The following is a 23,361-nucleotide window of genomic DNA, read 5'->3' as shown; positions in this document are numbered from 1 at the left end:
ACCCATCATTCAGAAGGAAAACTGGGACTGACCCTGACCAAACTGAACAAATGGTTGCAGAGAAGTGTAGGTCGGGCCTATTCAGTTTCCTCATTCAGTATACAAGATTTCATTCTCCCTCCTGCCTGGTTTCCTGATTTCCCTTTGCCAGCAGTCAGACAGCTTTCTGGTCCCATGGAACATGCTCAGTCCTCATTGTATTAGGGGTCTCTCTCGTCTAGGTCCCCCTCCCCAGATATTTTTGTATACCTATGCAAACTTCTGGATTTCCCCAAACCTGCTGATATCTCCCTCTTGTGTGTTGGTAGTATGGTTTTAGGCTATAAAAGCCACACCACTTCTGCCTCAGCATTGGAGATAAAGGGAAAGGTATGACTAGCACGCTCTCTCTCTCTCTCCCACCCCCCCACGTGGCCTCCAGTGCTGCATCATAAGTTGCTTTTAAATTTGGGGTAGCTATTTGCAAAATGCACCAGGATATGCAAGGAAGAGTTAAGGTTAAAATGGCTGAAGAAAGTTCTGATTTGGTCACAAAATGTTCATTTCTTTGTTAATGAATAGGAAGATGTTGTGGTCCAAATAAACATGTAGGGACACAGAGTACGGAGCACAATCAGTCACGTCAAAGGAATCATGTGCATTTCAGTTGATTTCTGAAACAAGGTTTCAGATTGGTTTTAAGAAGATGAAACAGGTAAAGTCATTTACTAGCCTTGGATTGCTTATACTGAACTCATCAAATGCCCTGCTTATTTTTTGGGGTCTATATCAGTTAACAACTACTTATTAAAAAGCAGAGTAACACTTAACTGGGGTGCTAGAAGCAGATGAGAGTATTTTTTTTCTTACTAATCAGTACAAAGCAGTGCTTTTAAAACCAACAGTTATATAGCATTATTTTATACTGCAGGGGGAGCTCTATGTCAAGTGAACTTGAAAACATTCTCTCTGTGTGTGTCTGTGTGCGAGTGTGCACATGTGTTAGTGGTATTTTACAGATAAGGGGTCATTTTCTTCACCACTTTGAAACCTGGAAAATGATGTCACTTTAAAAGTGTTTGTAAACCAACCCAATCAACCTATTTTTTATGATTTTTATAGGCATGATACAGCTTAGTACCTTAAAATAGTTTATATCAGAGGTTTTCAACCTTTTTGAGTCCACTGTTTCCTTGACCAGCTACATTCTTTCTGTGGCACCCCTGTGAAGAAACATACTCTGAGCCTCAAAAGGCCAGTTATGTCACCCCTTGCCTGCAGAGGCGGCAGGCCCTCACCCCTTTTTGAACACCCTCCCTTGTGGAGTGTTCCCTCAGCCTCCTCTCCCCTCCCCTTGGCAGTCCCCCCACCTCAAAAAGAGGTGCCTCATCACGCCACCACACAGGGGCCTGGGAAGAAGATGCCCACTGCCTTAATGGCCCAACAAAAGGAAGGGAAGGAGGCCAGTGTTGCCCGCGGCACCCTTGACCATCATTCAAGCCACCCCAGGGTGCCACGGCACACTGGTTGAAAACCACTGGTTTATATGTTTCTATTGTAACCTTCACCTTTAAATTTATTCTTATTTTATGTATTTAATACATAAGAAGATTTTCCAATGAGGGCTCCGGGTTTTCTAATTTTAATATTAATACACACAAAGAGAAAATGATATATATGTCTCTTGAGAAGTGAATTCTACTAAATTCACTGGGGTTCACTCCCAGGTAAGTGGCTACAAAATTGCAGCCTAAGAAACAAATAAAAAGACCCCCACTTTTTATCCCTCTTGGCAAAATGTCTGGACAACTTAAAATTCTGTGCATTTCTTCTGGCTGTTACTGAAGATTTGGTGAATTCCCAAATTTACAAGCCTCCATTTGTGCGTGGTGCATAAAAAGGATTGTGGAGAATGTTGAATTTTAGATTGTAACCTCTTCAGGACAGAGGCCTGACTTCTTGTCATTTCTCTATAAACCACCATGCACCCTGATTGTTCTATATGAACAATAATTTAAGAAGCCACTCTGAACCCATCACCTCTTGGATGTGTTGGGGCCAAGCTGGAAACTTGCACCTGTGCTTGCATTTCTGTGGCAGAAAGCCACCAATGTAATATTCACATCTTCTCCCCTGAAGTGTTTTTAAGTAAGTGGCAATGTAATGGTTAGAATATTTTCCAAATTAACCATTAAGTATTCTTTCAAAGCTATCCCTTCTGCTCTGAAGAACAGTTTGTAGAAACTTGACAAATTATTCAACTATTTCCATGTGCATGGTAGGCTCCCATCTGCTTTGGTTGTCTTTTGGAAACTGCTCATTCTTTGATTATATAGACATTCTTAGTTTATATAAATATTTGCTTTTTAAAAATAATTCTTGCAAGTTATAGCATAACCTGTCAAATATTTAAACAAAGCATTTTGCCATTCCAGCATATATCTATGTGGACAGAGGCTGAGCTTCTCAAACGTTTTGGTGGATGAAAACAGAATAAACATTCAAACAAACCCATTTTTGTTTTGCCTCTTTTCAGCCAGAGAACATTTTTCTTTACTCTAGAGAAATTAAAGTTCAAGACAGAGCATGGGGATATTTTTCTTCCTGTTGGCCACAATGAATATTACGTTTTTAAAAACCAATATGGATTTTGTGATTGTGATTGCAGACATTTGAAAAGAGGGGTGGTAGAATTAAGGGGATGTGCAATGTTGGCTTTGGAAGCTAGTTCACCCGTGTGACCTCAAGACCTGTTGGCTGTACTAAGGTCTACTCAGAGTAGATCTATTGAAATTAATGGGCCAAGATTAGTCCATTAATTTCATGGAGTCTACTCTAAGTAGAACTAACATTGGTTGCAACCCTGATATATTGTATGTTGGAATTGGCAACAGGTCAGATCCACTTCCTGTTGTACCATTTTCCATGGTGATGGTGGGGACAGCCATGGCAGTGGTCTTGCAACTTCATGGCAGCCTAGTTTGGGAGCTGGAATTGGAGTATGGTCTACTGTAATCCATCCTGGCTGGGGGTTATTTAGCTTTTGAGATTGAGCTGCTGGACAGGGTTATATGGCCTTTGAGATACCGGCGCAGCCCCAATAGGCAAATAGCTCTCAGTCTTATCCAATTACATTAAATGTCTAGCTGCCTGCAAGCTGGGATATTCAAACAGCAGGTGCTCTGGCCAGTCTGCTCATAAGCATTCCTAGTAGCCTTCGGAATATGGTCTGTGTTGAGCGACTGCAGATAACTTCTTTTATACTTTAGAGAGTTTGCTGCGTGATGAAGAAATCAGATTGTGATGAGCATCACAGTTTTAAGATGTAGTTTCATTTATAAAAATAAGCAAATGCTGATTGATCTAATATTTTTTAAAACAATTGAAACAAATGGAAAATATTAGCCAAATAGGGAAAGTTATTAGTGTTTGTAGAAACAGACTTGGTGACCATTGTTCAGCTAATTAAACACTGCAGTTGGACTTTCTGATTGATTCCAGACATGCAGATGACAAACCTAACCATTATATAAGTATGCGTTCTTGAAAGCAGAGTTGTGCAATTTAGCAGCCCATCTGTGGAGAATTTTAATATATTTGAAATAATTCCTCAGTTGCAAAGAGAGAAAATCTCCCTTCTCAGTAATGGTGGCTTTTACATTTTAATGCTAATACAGCAAAGAATGAGACTGAGATCTCCGGAACTGGGAAGACAATAGCATAGTAATAGCAGACAATAGTAGAAATAAGGAATCAACTCAGTAAGCTGAACAAAACTACCCAATATTGTTCACACAAACATGATTTGAGACTTCAGTTTGCTAGGAAATGGGGAAAGATTTGGTGATTCTTGTGTGATTTGTGTTCATTTTACAGCTGCTATATTGAGTACCCTGGAGCAGCAGTGCAGTGAATGGGAGACTAGTACGTTCCTGAAATTGATAGTTACAGGCTGCTCTTCTGAGCAGAGCTATACCAGTTTTCTGCGCTCCTTAAAAAAACAAATTCCCTCAAGTTTCCATTCTATTTAAGCTCTGAACACTGGCACTCCTGCATTGATAGATAATGGGAAGGATAGAGAATGAAGGTGGATTGGTGGAAGACTTTGTGAAGCAGAAGGTGGGGAGCTGGTCCCTGACCTTTTCTGCTGTTGTGTGCACATGTTGGGATGGATGTATTATGTTTGTCCTGATGGAGAGACCCTCTCTTGCCTCTCATGGGATTGCATTGGAATTTCTTCCTGTTAACTGCTAATCTTGAATTCTTTTCCCAGAGTGCCCACTACAGAGTGACTGGGCTACAAGACAATAATTCCAAAAGTCTTCATTATCACTACTCTTGTCTAAATGAATAGTATGGTTGAAACTCCAGCCGGCAGGAAACTTCCTTGTGTTTTTGATAGAGGTAAAAAGCACTGCCAAACAGAAGCCTGTTGCAACTGAACAACCGTTGAAAACTTTGTTATCTGAGAATTACTTACCTCACACTTCGTTTTCCTTGGATGCAATTGTTGGGTGGAAGCATAACACTTTATCTTCAGGTGAATCTCCTTATAGTTAGTGAGTTAGTAAAATGGTTTGTTTGTGGAAAACTCTATTTCTTTATAAAACTGAAATCGGTTTTACTTGCCTCATGTTTGCATTTGCATTAAATTCAATCTCTCCCCCCTATCCCCAGCTGTGTTCTATTTCATTTTCTGTCAGGTGAAACTTTTATAGGCATCAGGGGAACATAGGAAGTGAATCTTGTGAGTGGATCCCTGGGCGCACTTGTGGTTTTTTTGGACCTTCTTATCCCCACATGTCCTCACGATGTTTACTGCAAATGAATTCCATGGTCCCAAGAGTGCCATGGTGCTTCTTCCAGTGGACCTTTGGTGGTAACTCATTCCATATGTTTAGAACCCTTTGGGTGATATTGTTTTGCCAAAATAATTTGCGTTCCCAGTTTCCTAAGGTTGAGATCATTTTCCTTGGATTTGTTTTCTTGATCATTTTTGAAGAGTTTGTCAGTTTCATAAATCTTCTCTACAATGTAAGGAAAAAAACAATTAAGTCACCAGCAATCCATTTGTCTTGGCCAAAGATAATACATTGAACAGACGAGCAGCCAGTGTTACAGTAGAACTTGGAACCAGTGCTTGGTTGGAAATCACGGAAAGGCCTGTATGTGCTGCGTTTGGGATGAGCATTTGGGCAAGTTAACTGAAGAATGAGACTTCGAAGTTAATTCTTTCACAAATAGTAGTAGTTTTGCTGGGGCCAGGAATTTAAAGTTGAACAAGTGGCTGAGATGGGCAACCCTTAGTTTTGTTCAGATATGGAGTTGCTCTTCTGTCTGACAGGATATGTGTTAAATGAATCTAGCAGTCCCAGATTTGTTTACAGCTAGGCTGTCTTTCATCTTGAACCTTCAGATTAGTTTGCCACTGAATACCAGTTACTAGGAACATAAAACCAAGGAGAACTATTGCCTTCATGCCCTGATTCCCTGAGGCACCCACTAGGAAGAAGGATGCAGGGCTGTTGTTATGTTTTTAAGCATGTATACATTGACGACAGTACCAATCAAGATAATTATGCATAAAGTACACAGATTAGATGAGGCAATCCAACAGAAATATGTTTTCAAGGTTTTCTTACTAATGGCCTTCAGAGAGAGAGAGTGAGAGTGTCAAGTGCTTAGAGCCACACCCAGGGCTAGAGCTACTTTCATGCAGTTTGTTTTCATGCCATTATTCTCCTGATAAGTTTTTCCATTTCCCGGTGTACCTGTCAACACCTTACAGGGGAAAGATGCATCATGAGAAGAGAGCTGGATTTTACTGCAATGAAAATAATTTTGGTCACTGTGTCAGGGGAAAGCTTGGGAATATCTCGCTTGTTTAGATTCTCCATCGAGGAATTCTTTTGGTGGAGGGGTTCTCTCCGAATTGCCTTTCTGCTGTTAAAGCACCTGTTTTCCCCTGTCACAGGTATTTTGGTGAGCTTCCAGTCTGAGGAAGAGTCCCATGTTTCAGTGCTCTCAGCATACAAACTGGGCTGACTAGGTAGTGTTTATATCATCCCGGCTTCAAGTTATATGGATGACATCAGTGGGAGAAAACTGTTGGAAAAGGATCATAGACTGTATTAAAAATGGCAACACTTGGCTGACCTGCAAGCCCAAAATGAATAGGCAGCACTTTTTGTTGAGGAGCCTCCATGGTCTTACGTCTGGCAGCATCTCATCTGCATGAGTTTCTCTGGACCTAGCCACAGGTCTGACCTTTCTGTTCCATGCTAGTGCCTTGATTCATCTGCCCTCCCAAGTTTGCAGGACCTGTTAGAGTCTATCTCCAATTAAGAAGGCAACTGTGGAACCCCCATATTTGTCACAGCCCAATGGTTTGCCTAGCACCAGAGATACTTGTTGCTACAAAGGCTTCCTGTGTGGAACTTTGTTGTGTTGGGGGTTTGGCAATCAACAGCCTTGGGGTTCTGGTTACAAGGCAGCAGCTGATGAATAGTAGGGATTTGTTAATGGCCAGTTCAAGCCTTTGGATATGAATCCTGGGGAAATAGACCGTAGCCATATGCTGCTGGATTTCTTTGTGCCAAATGTCATATTGCTTAAACTTTTTTTATATTACCTTAATAAGCATTGTGACATTTCTTTCCCACTTACTCTTCAGTGTTGACTCTTAAAATGAGTTCTATCAACCTGTTTGATAAAATGTTTAGGATGTTGGAATATGTGACTTCTTGTCTATCCCAAGATATTTCAACTACTTATTGTTAACATTTTGGCGAGTATTTAGCATGCTTTCTGCCTTTTATTTGCAGGTCTTGATTTAAAACTTTATGAAGGGCAGTATGCAGGCAAAGAGGCTAATCTGCACACTGAGGAACTGCACTGACTCTTCTTGCCAGTGCTAGCACAAGCGTCTGAACCTTAGTAGGAACATCTGGTGTACCTGAGTTCCAGCACAAGCCAATCAGCAAAGCAGTTATAGCATAGGAAACAACATGTTGGTTAAGATTGTTTTATAGAACAGAATGTGTGCAGTTAAACTAGGACTTGTAGTTTGATAGACCAAGAGAGTTGTGTTTTCCTATATGTGAGATGCATTATTGGTTCCATCATTCCTAATGCATAAGTAGTGAGGAGTGACTGCTGCTTATGGGAGGGTCAACACACCCAAACAATCTGGGATATTGATTTCAGAGACAGAGGGAGCCTGTGCTGCTGTAGCATTTACAGGCCCGGAACGTATGTGAGCAAATGTCTGCCCCATGGGTGTAGCTGGGGGGGGGGCAGGGAAGGGCAGCTGCCACCCCAATCAAGAAAAATCTATAAAAATACATAGCAAACTGAGGTTCTGCCCCCCTAACAAAAATACTGGCTGTGCCCATGGTCTGCCGGTCTGCCCCCTTAAACATACTGCAATATCTGGCTGTTAATACAAATTAGGAAATCAGAAACATAAAGAAGTTAAATGAAGAAAACTAAAAGAAGCACTGCATCTGGATTGCTATTGGGTTGTGATTTCTTTGTCAGTACCAGCTTTCTTTGTTTTGTGGAAATAATTTTGATACTTCCCCCATCCTTGATGAATGAGGATCCAGTATCTGTTGGTCTTATCTCTCTGTGTGTATTTAGATATGTATGTATACATCTACATATTTTTGCCATATCCACTGAAGTGTTTTGGCTGCAGTGTAAAATTTCATGAAACAGTAGTGCTGAATTTGATGCTCCTAAAAAGGTTAGAGTCCATCATGCCTTTTTTCAGAATCTATTTCAATGACAATAAATGGACTTCTTGTTCCCTTGTATATAAGGGATAAAAATCAGCACGACCTATCCTGTTTATACCACATGAGTGTCCCAAAGAAAAACATATCTCTGTTAGTTCTATTATGCTTTATTAAACGGAGTTTTTAAAAAGTCTAAACAGATTTAAAAGAAGAAGAAGCTAAAAGGACTATTACATTTCAAAGAAAGATGATATTGAACTAAAAATGTTTGCTCATGAGGCACTGCACTAAAAATGTGTGTGCATGAATAAAGTGAAGGTGCTGTTTTATTTTTGAAAATCAGCACTATTAATGTAGTTTAGCAGCTCAGGAAAAACCATAGGGAGTTTAACTTTTAGTTCTATGTGCTTTAAAAGGTTTTCAGAGTGAAACATACTGGAAAAGAGCTTCTGAGAACAAAATAAGCTGGGTTTTTTGGGGGGGTAAAGTACTTTGTAAAGCATTTTTGATTTTGCGCATGTGTAAAAGGTTTGGCACAAATATAATGATCGGTGTCAACCTGAAATAATCCTGTGTGACAAAGGCAGGCTTTGTGTGTGATCTGTTCATACAAATTCAGAATCATGAGCGCTTTGTATTTCTGTAGTATTGTGACTTCTGCTACATCAGAAAAAAGCATCCTCTCCTGATTTCTTAAATATTGGCATTTTGGCTGTCTCTTGCTCCCCTCCCCCTTCGACTCCATCCCAAATTCTTGTGTCTCAGAAGTGAAGTTCAAGCTAAATCCTAGTTGACATTGGTTTGTGGAATGCAATAAGAACAGCGTTTGTTTTAACTCCTCAGTGACATACAAAAGCCAAATAAAACCAAAGAAACTGAATTCTTCCGGCCAAACTGTTCTCTTAAGATTCCATTTTTGTTTTTAAATGCTTTATGTTTGTTTTCAGATCAAGAGGAACATACAAATTGGTAATGGTTTTAAAGAGGGATTCCTTTCTGTTTGTTTATTTTTAATAACACCTGGAGTAGCAGCATGTGCAAAGGATGATTATCACTGTGCAGGTTAAGCTAGAAAGAGTAAGGGGCTTAGTAGTGGCTGTTCTAAACTTAATATCCTTGAGGGTAGAAAAGGCAGGGTAAAAATAAGTTAAATAAAATAAACCAACTCATGCTTTTATTTGGCTAACCTGCTAGCCTCAAAATCTACCCGTCATACCTTTTAACTCTGTCCTTCCCACCTACATGCCTTTCTATCTGCAGAGTTATGTTATAGACTTGGGAATTCTAGACTGGCAATCTTCGCTGAAAATACCCATTAACTCTTTCAGTTCAGATTTTGCTGGTCTAAGGTTAAAAGGTAAAGGTAAAGGGACCCCTGACCATTAGGTCCAGTCACGAACGACTCTGGGGTTGTGGCGCTCATCTCGCTTTATTGGCCGAGGGAGCCGGCGTACAGCTTCCGGGTCATGTGGCCAGCATGACTAAGCCGCTTCTGGCGAACCAGAGCAGTGCACGGAAATGCTGTTTACCTTCCCGCCGGAGCAGTACCTATTAATCTACTTGCACGTGCTTTCAAACTGCTAGGTTGGCAGGATAGACATCCTTAATGATCGGTTCTCTCAAACAATAATCAATGTTTTCAACTTTCTCATTGGAAAAAAGAATGGCTGATGGCAGTTTATGTTATATTTAAAAAAGGATCTACAATTTTGCCAAGAGATTATTTAATTGTGTGGTGTTATATTTTTAGTGTTTTGTTTAAGATTATTTCTGTGTTCTGCCTTTCTGGTGCAACTACCAGCTTGACTGCCAGACTTACACCCAGCTTTGGTTCATCAAATAAATAAAAACTGTTTTGACAAATGGAACCAGTTAATTTTCTAAATATTTACATGGGCAAGTGTTTAGTTGGCTTTCCCTTTGTTTTAAAGAGTTGATTGATGGCACCTCAAGTGAGAAAACAGCTCTGGAATTTTCCTTCTAGATCTTGGTGATGTTCATATGTCAGACAAGTTAAGGGAATGTTTCCTGGTGGATTAAAGTGAGTAGCAAGGCCAGGTCAACAATCTCCTTAGGAGAGGAGAAAATGTGCACATGCAGATGTAGGAAAAGCCTTCTTAAAAGGCTGTTTTTTGGTGATGCAAGTCTTGTATCTATCCAGAATTTAGGTTATCCCTGATGGTTTCTTTCCACAGCAACAAATGTTTCTTTGACTACCCCCATTCCTTCCACCTTTGCAGACATGCGTCGCAGCAGGTAGCCGCCTGACTTGTAAGTGAGAGCGCAGTAAACTTAATTCCTCTTGGAAGGATCGGTTTTGTGAAGCAAATGATTTTCCTCTTTGTGCAGTAGAACAGGGTCAGAAATAAAACATTTGACCCAGGATTGAGATTGAGCGGAACCTGTGTGCACGCGTGGGGGTGTGTGGCATAGGCAAGCATTAAAATGATGATTGATGGGTACTTTCCTCCCTCTTTAGCTAAATGCTTTAAAGATTGTAGAGCCTGCTGGAATGCCTCATCTATCTCATGCTTTTTATGCATGCCCTGTGTCTTTTGTACATTCTGGGAGCTTGTGTACTCTAAGCCGAGGAGATCAAGCAATGTCTTCCTTTTACAAAAAGGGAAGAGGTCTTCCCTCCTCTCCTATAATTTGAGCAGCAAGTTCTCATAGAAGTAACTGAGGGCTGGAAAAAAGAAAACCACTTTTATGTCAGGCTGCATTATTTTAACTCTAGGCATTTTCCAGCACTGAAGCCCTGTCTGCTGTCACAAAAGACTTCATTTCAAATGCAGCTTTCTTGACCTGGGAAAATTAAAGAGTGTGACATGTTCAAGCCAATCTTGTTTTAACTGAGCCAAAGAGAGGCTATTGAAAGTTTCAGGATAAAGTAGCAAAGAAGTAGTGGCAGTAATAGTATATTATTGCAGTTATAACTACACTGCAAATGCAAACTGGTCTAACTATTATGCTTTCGTCTAGGGAGAAGGTAGGCAAAAGAAGCCAGTGGAAGCCACTTGCATCTCTGTGACCAGTCCAAGTGGTCTGGGAATTCCTTGACTGAGCTCGAAGTTTCAGTGCTGGTCATTTCTGGCTTGGGCTGAGGGGAGGGGGAAGCAAAGAGCCAGTGGTGTAGATAGCACTCTCCTAGCCTGAAACACCAGTGATTGGTATTGGTTTTTATAATGGTTTGAAGAATATTAGCAGTTGTAACTCTCTTCCACTGAAATTAGTGGCTGGCTGAATTTTTTAAAATTCTTCACAACAACCCTTCAAGATTGGTTGTTAATATTCTAGTTATCTAGATGGAGAGATGAGATTAAGAGATTTGAACCCAGCACCCCTGTCCAACATCCCGTACTCCAAACGTTGGCTTCCAAAGGTATTGGGGGGAGGGATGCTTTTTTTCTTTAAAAAACAAAAAAACAATTCCAGCAAAAAAATCTAGTGGAAGACTTCAAAAGCTTGTTTAGCATTTCATGTTATCACAGTTCACCTGTGTTAAACTTGGATCTACTGATAGTTACATCATTATGCCTTTGATGAGGTGTTAGACAAATGATCCTGAGCATCAGGCCTGCCTCTTGGGCTAGACGTTTATTGCTTTCTTCCTGGCATGCTATCTAACAGAATGCAGGCCATTTAACTCAAGCCAATGGCAGGAAATAAAGATCGTGCTTTTAGGGGTCATGCATGTGCATTTAGCCTGGAAAAGGCTCCTCCATCTGAACTCTGCATGGCTTAGAGCTTTCAAATAGGATCGGCATGAAAAACAGGAATTTGTGTCTTGGTGTTTATGGGGTGGTCTGCCTATGTCCAGCCAGATGAAGGCTGTTTTTCTCCCTGCTCCTGTTTGCCTCCCGCTACTGCCAGCAGCTGATATTTAGAGGGAAACTACCTGTAAGCGGGGGTGGGGGGTAGGGGGAGGTTCCATTTTAGCTGTCAGGTCTGTTACCTATAGATAGACCTCTGCGCTTCCTTAAATTTATCTGAACCCCATTTATAGCCATTGGCAGCCCACCATATTCTGTTGGCAGCGAATCACATAAGATAGTTCTGTAGCTTGAAGAAATACTTTCCTCTGTACTGAATTTACTACTGCCAGTCAATTTAATTGTTGTTAGTCGTGTCCGACTCTTCGTGACCCCATGGACCAGAGCATGCCAGGCACTCCTGTCTTCCACTGCCTCCCGCATTTTGGTCAAACTCATGTTGGTACTGTATTTTTAAAGACTGAGAAAAGAACTTTGATCCTCTTTCCTCACATCATACATTACTTTGCAAAAAACATGATCATGTCTCTTAATCATCTCCCCCCACCCCCTGTACAAACTTTAGGGGGAAAGACCCCTGAATACTTCAGCCATTCATTGCAAGGAGAACCTCCAGTCTCTTGAGCATTTTGAGCAACCTTCTCTCATCATCAATTTACTGCAGTCGACTGCAGTCAAATATATTAAGTAGGCATTGGACAGTGTGTGGTATGGAGGTCGCAGGAAAAAGAAGAAAGTAATAATAGCAGGAGCTGTAGGACAGGGAGAGAAAACGGTCCTAGGAGTTTGGCTCTGCCATGGACCTTCATTCTGCATCTTGGTCTTGACAATATAAAGTTGGAGTAAAAAGTCTGTATTTCCTATGTATACTGCTCCTTTTGCGAAATCGTGACAAATGAAGTAAGCATATTTCTTCAGCTGAGTTACTTATTATATATTAAATATCAGGACTGTGTGCAAAATAAGGCAAAAATGGTCTTGAAATAAAAGCCAAGTTGCTGTGTCTGTAGCTTGAGAATAAGCCGTCCTCTTCCTCTGTCCCTGCCACTTATAAGTATTATTTGCCGACATAATAAAATACGCTTTCTGCTCCTTTTGATGACCTCAGCTTTCAGATGCACTTGGGAGATGAACTATGGTGATTCATTTTCAGTGCTGGGGTCTGCCGATTTGGTAAATGACGTGTTTAGGAAATAATGCAGGCTCCCATTCAGTAAGTCTGAAAGAAAATGCAAATCCATTTCCATTTGGGAGCTTTGGTTCCAGTTGAGTGACTTCCTTTAATAAACCCTGCTAGTAATTAATCAAGTAAATTGCCACTTGCTGCTGCTCATGTGCTGCATTTTCCAAGTTGTTCCCAGCTCCTGCTGAGTCAACAGTCCTGTTCCCACAACTATTGTGACTCATATCTCTACGTTTGCTGACTAAGATTCCATCAGTTTTTTGTAGACAGCTCTGAGCAGTGAGCGACTTCTGTTTATCTCTAAAGTGGTTTTCAGTAGTGGGGATGTTAGTGTATTGTAGACATGTTGTAAATCATTGAACTGGTTGAAGAACGTTTATAAAATGTCACTCTGCAAAGAGTTCCAATTTCTAATGTGTTATGCAGAATTCACCAAGTTTACTTCTGTCCCCGTGTGTCTTATTCTCACTGGTGATAATAATAATAAATAATAAAAAGTGGTTCCCTGAGTTAAAGCAATACAGAAAATACTTTTAAAAGTGAAAGTGGAAACTTTTAATCTCCTTGCAACTGCAAGGAGAGTGAGGGGGAGCATGTAAGCTTGCTGTGATTCTTTAATGTAGCACAGGGCTGGGGAACCTGTGCCCCTACATATGTTGTAGGACACAATATTTTAAAAAAATGTTTTAAATATAATTTTACATGGAGTTTTTTCTTGTTGTTGCCCAGTTTGGGGATCTACAGTTGTGTGGAAAGGAAGGATAGAAATGCGAGAAACAAGAATAATAAATATTAATTAGTTCACATGCTATCATAGCTTCCCAAAAATTCTAGGGGGGAATGGGAAATATCAAGAGTCTGGCTACTCTCTAATAATGTGATATAAAATATCCTGTATGTGTATTTTTTTAGAGGATTATCCCAGTGGGACGTGGCTGGGAGATGAAATCAACCCTGAGATGCGGGTGCGTTGCCCCATCACGCCAGCAGACATGCTGCACATTAGCACCAACTGCCGCACTGCTGAGAAGATGGCGCTGACGCTGCTTGATTACCTCTTTCACCGGGAAATCCAGGCCATCTCCAACCTTTCTGGGCAGGGCAAGCATGGGAAGAAACAACTAGATCCTCTCATGATTTACGGCATCCGTTGTAAGTATACATTCCCTTAGGGATTTGGAACTCCTGCCATTAGTACATACTTTACAATTTGTTCTTGGACAGTTCAGAGAGACAGATGAACTTAGATATGTAGCAAATATAGATTAGAATGTTTTCCTATTTCCTTCTGTTTGTGTGTGTGGTGTATTCATGTGTGATTATTGTATTGCTCAGTGGGTTCTTTCCAAGTATCATACGGTCCAGGCCTACAGAGGACCTTTGCCAGTAGCCCTGTCATGATGGTGCAGAATGGCTGTTGTCTCCCAGAACCACTCTGACATTTCTGCACCAGTCCCACTGAAATTTGTTTGGAAGATGTATCGGACTTGACTGGGAGGAAGTTTGAGACCAACTCTGCCTTGCGGTGATGTGTGCTATGGGTTAGCAATTGTGTGGCTGATGTCTAGACCAAAGACTTCATCAGTCTGGGCATACATGACGTATAAGTTTCCCACCTGCTGCTGTGGAAAGCATCAGAAGTTGGTGGCTATGCAGGGGGTTTGCTTTGTAATTTCTGAAATCAGTGAATCACATTTAAAGGATTCAGCTGCCTCAGATGATCAGATTCCAGCTCTCCATTTTTGCAGATGTTGGAAACTGGTTTGTTTCCCCTTACCTCCAGGCAGATGTTTTGCTAGCTTCTTTTAAAGGCAAGTTCCTCAAGGACCAATTAGGGTTGTAATGCACTCAATGGCTCCCCTGTAGCAGCATCTCAAGTCCTGTTTCGGTTCATGGTGTCACTCTGAATTCATTTTAGCTTGCAGTTAGAGAACATACCCAGGTGTAGCACACATTCCTGATGGAGGAGGTGATTGAAAAAATGAAACCTAGTAGTAATAATAGCTGCATCTCAAAACACAGATGTTGCTCAAGTATTCAGGATAGCCACAGATTGGAAGCAGCAGCCAAAGCAGTCAAAGCAGATACATTCTCTGTTTTGAGCTGATCAGAAACAGAGATCCAAACAGGACAAGCTCATTTGATTCTTGTTTTCCACATGCATCATTTCAAAAGATTGAATGTTGCTCATGTTGAAATGCACAGGACTAGAGCAAATTTCACTGCTGCTCGTAAAACTATATATTCCTCTGCTTAAGGAAAAACTTAAACTGACATACAACTACAATAAAACCCTCTTAAGAGCTGAAGTCTGTGTTTTCTGTCCAGCTAGGAATGAATACTTAGGAGGTGGTTAAGTTCTGCTAGTTAGGAAGAATGCAAAGTCAGGTTTGGAAGGTAGGGTTCAGGTTTTTACAGGGGTACCTGGAATGCCCCCAAGCAATCAAGGGAGGAGGAAGATTAAGGCCTGCAAGGAACAGTCTGTTACCTGATAAGGCAACACAGCAGGGATAATACTAAGTAAGGAGAGGGTGAATTTCAAGAGCACGTAGCTCCCACTTCCACCCTGTAATTGTTGTGTGTATTCATTGACCCCTTATCCACTGTAGTTCCTCATTCCTTGCTCTTGCACTTTGAGAGGAGGAGAAGTAAAGGTCGCTATGGCTCTTTTCTTTTCCTAGGACAGGGTGGGGAATGATAGGAGAAATGATTTGAGTTGCAGTCCAGCAATATCTGTAGGGTCATAGGTCCCCTATTCTTGCCCCAGGGAAAAGGGAAACCACTAACTAAATTTGCACATCACACCAAACCATGGTTAATGAAGATTTTTTTTTTGTTTTGCTATGATGTCTGAATTGGGAAACAACAGGTTGTAATTGGGCAGCAAACTAGAATAAAAAAGCATGGTTTGAAGTGGGCTTGTTATCCATGCATTAACTAATGTTTGGTGTGATGCCTCCATTGACAAACTATAATTTCAGCCGTTACAGTGGTACCTCTAGTTACAAACTTAATTTGTTCCGGAGGTCCGTTCTTGACCTGAAACTGTTCTTAACTAGAGGCGTGCTTTCGCTAATGGGGCCTCTTGCTGCCGCTGCGCCACCGGCACACGATTTCCATTCTCATCCTGGGGCAAAGTTCTCAACTCAAGGTAACTCTTCCAGGTTAGTGGAGTTTGTAACCTGAGGCATTTGTAACTCGAGGTACCACTGTACAGTACTGAGTGCTGATAGATGGGAAAATGAAAGCAGACAAGTAGCTCTAAACTATGGTTTATTGTACACCTAGAAGCTCAAAACGATGGTTTGGGTTCTGAATCACAGTTAGAGCAAGCCATGGTTTGGTATTTGGACTCTATACGCTGTTGTTTCCATCAGAATTTTGCATGCACATTGGGTTTTGGAATAAGACAAGACTGTTGGCTTCCAGCAGAGATCTGGCAACATGTGCTGGAAGATTTCTGGTGACAACTTTTGGTTCAAATACCATTTTCAAGGGCAGTGGGAGATCCACCAGCAACTCTGAAAATACCACTTGAATATTATGGAAGTCGAAGCATCCAATGTGGTGTAGTGGTTAAGAGCAGTAGACTCATAATCTGGTGAACAGGGTTTGAGTCTCCGCTCCACCACATGCAGCTGCTGGGTGACCTTGGGCTAGTCACACTTCTCTGAAGTCTCTCAGCCCCACTCACCTCACAGAGTGTTTGTTGTGGGGGAGGAAGGGAAAGGAGAATGTTAGCTGCTTTGAGACTCCTTCGGGTAGTGATAAAGCAGGATATCAAATCCAAACAACAACAACAACAACAACAACAACAACAACAACAACAACAACAACAACAACAACAACTCCTCCTCTTCCTCCTCCTCCTCCTCCTCCTCCTCTTCTTCTTCTTCTTCTTCTTCTTCTTCTTCTTCATAATTCCTGGGAACCTCTTCTGTACTGGTCCCTCTCTGGACCTCCTGACCCATAATGGACATGTTCAAGTTGTATGTGGGTCAGTCTGGTCCTGCTTTGCACCTTTCTCTAGAATGGCACTCCCACCATGCTATTTTCAGCTTGGATGCTGAATGAATGTCATCACCAAATGCCAGCCACACAGTGTGATTGCCAAAGTCGCCTTTTACTCAAGTCTCTTCTTTCAGCTTGTCAGTGGAAAGATTTTTGTCCCTTTCCTTCTTCTGGGAAAAGAGCCCCCAACCAAATCTGTATTTAATAGAAAATATTTTGAAAAGTATATAGTACTCTGAAGCCACACTTTCCAAACTCAGGGAAATATGCTTATTAAAAATTCTTGATATACTGCATAAGCTTTCCCACAAAGCATTTATCTTCTTGAGGTATATGCTTTCATTTGGTTGTTGCTGTAATGGCAGTGGAGGTTGCAGAGAGAAACTTTGGGGCAATTAATTGATGTCTGTATGATTCAGGCAAACAGTATGGTTTTAGTAACTCGTTACATCAATGCTACTAAAATAAGGGGATTTGGGGATGGGGGTGAAATCTGATAGGCAGCAGTTAGGAGTATATGTGTAATTGAAAATATAGGCTTGGATATTTTGATATTTGACAAGAACCACTGCAAATTTGTGCCTTTAAAAAAGTTCAGCCTCAATGTTTAAAGAAAATGATACATTGCCTATGCAACTTGGGATTGGAGTATCTTAAGGACCACCTGCTCCCAAGTGTAGCTAACCATCCTCTAAGGCCTGCATCAGTGGCTCTTTTCCAGGTGCTGGGCTGCCTTTGTGGCAGCACCCCCAATAGAGGCATGGTCTTTCCAGGAATGCTCATCCAGTGTTGACTTTTTATTAGCTTTCAAGCATCAGGTGAAGATAATTTTATTATCCTGACAGTTTAGTATATACTACTTTAATGTTCTCCTCCTTGTTTTATTTCTATTTACAGCTTTTCTGACTGCTGATTATTTTTTTTTGTTTTTTTTATCGCTTCCCTTTGGTGTATGTTACGTATTTTTGTACTGAAAGGCGGGATAGAAATGTTTTAAATTAAAATAAATATTGCTTAGATAAGTGTTCCAGATGCTAGTTAGAAAAGTTGAGGTTGATAAGGAATTGTTGTTGCTTCTGGTACAGGGGAAGTCACTTAACAAATAATGCTGAGATTTTAAATTATCTCCTTGGCAATATAGAGGATGACCGTTCATATTTTTATTGATGGGCCATGGCAAAATCCTCTGGACATAAAATGTCACTCATGTTGTACATGGCATACGTACTTCAGAGGTCTTCATAACAAAAAGGGAAAGGGTGGGGGGAGTTTGTGGAGGATCCTGAAATCAGCAGTTGTAAGTTTTATCAAATTCTGAGTAGTTATCTCATGGTGTTGCACTTTTGCTTTCTTCAGCAATATAACGAAGGAGTAGGAAAGGGTATATTAAAGGAGAGGTTGGGGTGTTACAGGGAGCATGACATGAGGCACTAAGAGAGAGCTTGATAGCCATGCTTGGCATCCACCCCAGGGGACATTTACAAAAAGTTAAATTCCTTTGGCAAAGGTGCTGAAAAATTCCAGAAGTGGACACCAGAAACACAGAACAGCTATTGTCAGCAGAGCAGAAAGAAATAGAAAATTTTAAAATGCATCTTTATAAAATTATTATTAATAATAATCTGTATAATGTCAAACAGAGTGTAACAGCCTGGCCCTCTATATTGAACCTGTTATCGGCTTAATTCATCTGCTCTTGGGTGTGTTTCATCTGGAACCCATCAGTGTTTAAAGTAGCCAGACAGACTGCTGCAACCTAAAACTCAGATTACGCAACCCTATCAAAATAGAACAAGGAAAATAAGCTTCTACGTTCTTCCTGTTAAATCAGAATGAACTTCATCTAAGGGTGTATGATTTGCAGGTACTATAGAACTATTCCTTCTAATGTTGATCTTGTTTAAAACATCAGGATAGCATAAAAAAGAAGAGGGAAAATCTTGGGAGGATCGAACTATATAGTATAAAGCTTAGAACTGTATAGTATAAAGCTGACAATAGAAAAGATAATGTTTTCACAGATAGGCAAGCTGTCCTAGAGATATGAAAACAATGTCAAGTGGATTGGGAGTGAGCATTCCTCAGAAGAGGTGTGAGTTGTGTGATGAAGTACCCTACTCCTTTTCTGCTAAGTTGCAGACCACCCAAATGGATTTAATGGGGAACACATTTGAATCCTGCTTGATTTTTGATAGAATATTCACTTCAGTGTTCTCTTCCATCTTGTGAAATTGTCCATCTGTTTATTTGCCCACTGTCCAGGCTTCTTGCATACATTGTAATATAAGAAGCCAGTCAGTCGAAGCTTAGGTAGCAAATATATGGTGAGTTGTATACTTCATTCAGTTGTGTTGTTGGAAGCCACCCAGAATTGCTGGAGTAATCTAGTCAGATGGATGGCATATAATAAAATAGTAATAGTAATAATAATAATAATACTCATTTCACCCAAAAAAAGGGCTGTTAGGTCAGAGTCCCTTGAGTGCATCACAGTTTCAGTTCGATTCATTTCCAATTACCCAAGTATCAGCCTCATTTTCTGCTCTGCACTTGATGGTAGTTTCTATTAAGTCCTGACATTTGTTGCATGTTCTGCTCAACCAGAGTTCTATTAATAAAAATCTATTTGTGTGCATGCTGTAACTCATAATGTTCATATTTCTGCTATTAACCTGGGGAGTTGTTCCTACTCCCTTGCTTTCCACTAAGCATCCCTGGGCCAGGTGTTAAATCTGGAAACTGATGAGGCTCACCACAACAGCCTCTGCTTGATGAACTGTAATAAGAAGCCAAGCTGAGCCAGAGGAAACGGGCGTGCCTGCCATTTCTGAGCCTTACCACTAATAAAACTGTGCACGGAACACTTGGATTCCATCTGCGGAACCAAAAATGAAAGCTGTTCTCATGTTGAACTTGCTATCTTGTTTTACTCAAATGCTCGTTAAGTATCCTTAACCAACTTGTTGAACAAATCTTTATTTTGCTCACACCAGATGAGCTGTTGAAAGTTACTTCCTGTTGGGCTTGGGGACCCCCTGCCCAACTTTCTTTAAAGAACAGGAGTGTCTGAAGTTATACCTGAGTGCCCAGAAACATTAATGCTGAAAACATACTTAAAATTAATAGTGATTTTTTTCATTGACATTCCAAATCTAGCAAGATTGGGTTAGCTTCAACAAGGTTTGCTGGATCTGTGTGGAACTATTTCTAATATTACAGACTTAATAAATAATATGTTTTCTCTACAATTCTCTATACATATTCTTAAAGGTAAAGGTACCCCTGCCCGTACGGGCCAGTTGTGTCCGACTCTAGGGTTGTGCGCCCATCTCACTTAAGAGGCCGGGGGCCAGCGCTGTCCGGAGACACTTCCGGGTCACATGGCCAGCGTGACGAAGCTGCTCTGGCGAGCCAGCACCAGTGCAGCACACGGAAACACCGTCTACCTTCCCGCTATAAAGCGGTACCTATTTATCTACTTGCACTTAAGAGTGCTTTCGAACTGCTAGGTGGGCAGGAGCTGGGACCGAAAGACGGGAGCTCACCCCGCTGCGGGGATTCGAACCGCCGACCATCTGATCGGCAAGTCCTAGGCACTGAGGTTTTACCCACAGCGCCACCCGCATCCATACATATTCTTAGGGATCTACAATTTTGCTTACCATGGTGAGTGCTCCACCACTTTTTTACAAGCTTGCCATGCCCTATGTTTACTCCCATCTTTGGGGTTGGGAAGGGGGCAGGGGCATGGATTTCTCTATTATGCAGTTGGCTGTGTTTTAGAGGCACTGGGTGCAATTGTGGAGACATTCCTACTGCTTCCTGGAAACCTGGGGTTTGTATTGGCACCAGACTTTCCTGGTACAGTCATACCTGGGGTTGCGAATGCTGTGGGGGTTGCGCATTTTCGAGTTACGGAGACGCTGAACCTGGAGGTACCGGAACGGGTTACTTCCAGGTTTTGGCGCTCGTGCATGCGCAGACACACTAAATTGCACTTTGGCACAGAAGTGCCAAATTGTGTCATGTGTGTGCGCAGATACGGCACTGCGAGTTGCAAACGTGCCTCCTGCTCGGATCATGTTCATAACCCAAGGTTCCACTGTACTTGGAGGTATGAGGTGGAGAGGGAGGTGGGACTTGTTTTTTGCATCTCCACACAACGCAATTCCAGGAACAAACCAGTGTCACAACTCCCAGCTCTAAGCTTAGGGTTAGCAATGGTAGTAAGAGAGTGTTACTGCTTCTTTGCTGCATTTTTGGACAAGGTTTTCCCCTCGTGTATGAGGGTCATGGTCTAGTGACCACAGATTGGTGTTGGCCACTAAGGTCAGCCCAAATTTGTGAACTCTGCTTTTCTTGAACTTAATTCTTTCAAATATGCAATGTCATAATGAGGCATAAAACAGCCCAATTGTTTTGTGAATAGCATCTTGCATCTTTGGTGTGTTCAGAAGAGGAAGTCTCCAAGGCTTGCAGGAGTCAGCTGGTCCATATGTCCAGAACTGAAGCATCCAAACTCCCGGCTCCAACATCTGTACAGCCAACTGCCCTGAACGAGGAGCCTGGATTGCTGTTGTGGTGCTTCTCTGCAAACACTTTCTCCTCTTTATTGAAGCTGCCAGAACCTGGCTTCAATTTCAAACAGCTCTTTGTAAATCAGTTCAGTCCTGCCATATGGAGGGAGGCAGTCACACATTTCAAGGCGAGGGGAAAAGATAGATGCAAATGATGAAGGCCGCAGCCCTCTGCATGCCAAAACCCCTTGGAATCCAGCAGGCTTTGCATTTGAGTGAACGTGCTCAGGATCGCGCTGCATATTCTCTCCAACTGTAGTTCTGAGGAAAACCATATGGACTGGCAACTTGATATAAACCATGGGTAGGCAAACTGAGGCCCGGGGACCGGATGCGGCCCAATCACCTTCTCAATCTGGCCTGTGGACGGTCCAGGAATCAGCATGTTTTTACATGAGTAGAATGTGTGCTTTTATTTAAAATGCATCTCTAGATTATTTGTGGGGCATAGGAATTCATTCATCCCCCAAAAAAATATAGTCCGGCCCCCCACAAGGTCTGAGGGACAGTGAACCGGCCCCCTGCTGAAAAAGTTTGCTGACCCCTGTAAACTCATTAAACATTGCTGTCTGGCATCTTCCCATTTTGCCCCTCTGTTCTTGCTTCCATATGGTGTCACTGGCTAGTTGCAGTTTGAAACAAGCAGAGCAATATAAGGAAATGAATAACTGGCAGTGGTGCATTGTACCCTTGCCTCCCCCCGCACATTTACCACAGGCTGTCCATCATTCAAGAATGCAAAATAAATGAATTTAACTCTCTAGTTATTTCTACTAGCAGTTTTCTTGGTTGTTGGTCACAAACAGAATATTGTTCCACTAAATCATGCAGAATATTATATCGAGAAGCCACTCAGTTCCTAGAAAAACAAGAAATGGAAAGAAGTGGTCTTAAACATGGTTTGCTCCAAAACATTTATTATAATTTATATTCATAAAATCACTTTTCACCAGTGAGATTGTCCCGAAGTGGCTTCATTTGCTCTTCAGTGCTCTCTCCCAGTTGGTTTTAAATTGGGTTCTCCCATGTTCCAAGGAGGTTTCAATACAGGTTTAATATAAGTACCACTGTGCTCTTAATAACTTAAAAAATGCCCCTCTGAATCAGAGCAGAGTTCATCTAATCCAGTGTTCTCTTGGTAACCAGATTCCTCCAGGAAAAAAAACCCACCATCTAGACATGGGGGCAACAGCACTCTCTTGTTGCTCCCCAGCAATTGGTTCCCAGAGATACTCTGCTTCTAAAAGGAAGGATCCATTTAACCATCACAACTAAGAGCCATGAATAGACCATTCGACTTCCATGAAATTGTCTAAATGTGGCACTCAGTTGGATAAATTAAGTGTATGCTATACAGCATTTTGTGTGTCCTTTCAATAAGCTTCACTGGATGACCCTGAGTTCTAGTATTTTAAGAGAGGAAGAAAAACTTACCCAACTCCTATTCATTTCAGTGGTCCTTGTGCTGGAGATCTTCTTAAGGGATTGAGCCCCATTAATACAGAACCTGACCAAAATCTAGGAAGCCATAACAGCATTGTTATGCTTGCCTCGATCTGTTCATCACCATCTCATATCTCTGCAGTTCTGTGAAAACTGCTTTGATGGAAAAGCAGCTACAGCATGTGGATGTGTTCTGAGGGGTGTCTGTGTAGTTTTGAGTCTCTTATTTTCTGCTTGTCCCACTAGTTGGATACCCACAGCAACCTCTTTACAGTGGCCCATTAGCCCATCTTTTTTTACTGCTTGCACAACCTTTTCCTCATTTGCTGGGATTCTCATCCCTTCTCAATCTTCCCAGTGACGTGTGCTGTGCATCTTTTTTTTATGGTGATGTTTGCTAACGTACAGTACAACAGTGTGTTCCTTTCAAGCTTTGGAAACCTACTATTTTTTCAGTTGTTTTTGCCATATTCAAAACTTTATCCAGCCACTGACTCTCTGCCTTTTAATTTACAATGAACACTCGTACTGCCAAGTGGTGAAATGTCCTTGGCAGTGTAGGCATAGTGATATCTTAAAAGACACTAAGCGGTTGATCATTGGTTCAGAACTGTAGCTATTTCTTCCCTTGGAGAGGCAAGAGCCCCTCAAGATAT

General features: G+C 41.4%; 1 protein-coding gene across 3 annotated transcripts in view; it reads left to right on the top strand.

Annotated features, from left to right (window-relative positions):
• Positions 1-23,361, top strand: part of BANP (BTG3 associated nuclear protein) — a 146,670-nt gene that overhangs the window by 40,495 nt on the left and 82,814 nt on the right. For all 3 annotated transcript variants that reach the window (XM_083626321.1, XM_083626322.1, XM_083626323.1), the window contains exon 7: positions 13,587-13,826. In XM_083626321.1, the coding sequence (XP_083482447.1) occupies positions 13,587-13,826 (240 nt within the window). The remainder of the gene's footprint in view (positions 1-13,586; positions 13,827-23,361) is intronic.

This window comes from Podarcis filfolensis, assembly GCF_964270895.1.
Source record: "Podarcis filfolensis genome assembly, chromosome: 8".
Taxonomy (NCBI): domain Eukaryota; kingdom Metazoa; phylum Chordata; class Lepidosauria; order Squamata; family Lacertidae; genus Podarcis; species Podarcis filfolensis.
The sequence above is the reverse complement of the archived record's forward strand: the minus strand, read 5'-3'. Positions and strand labels throughout refer to the sequence as shown.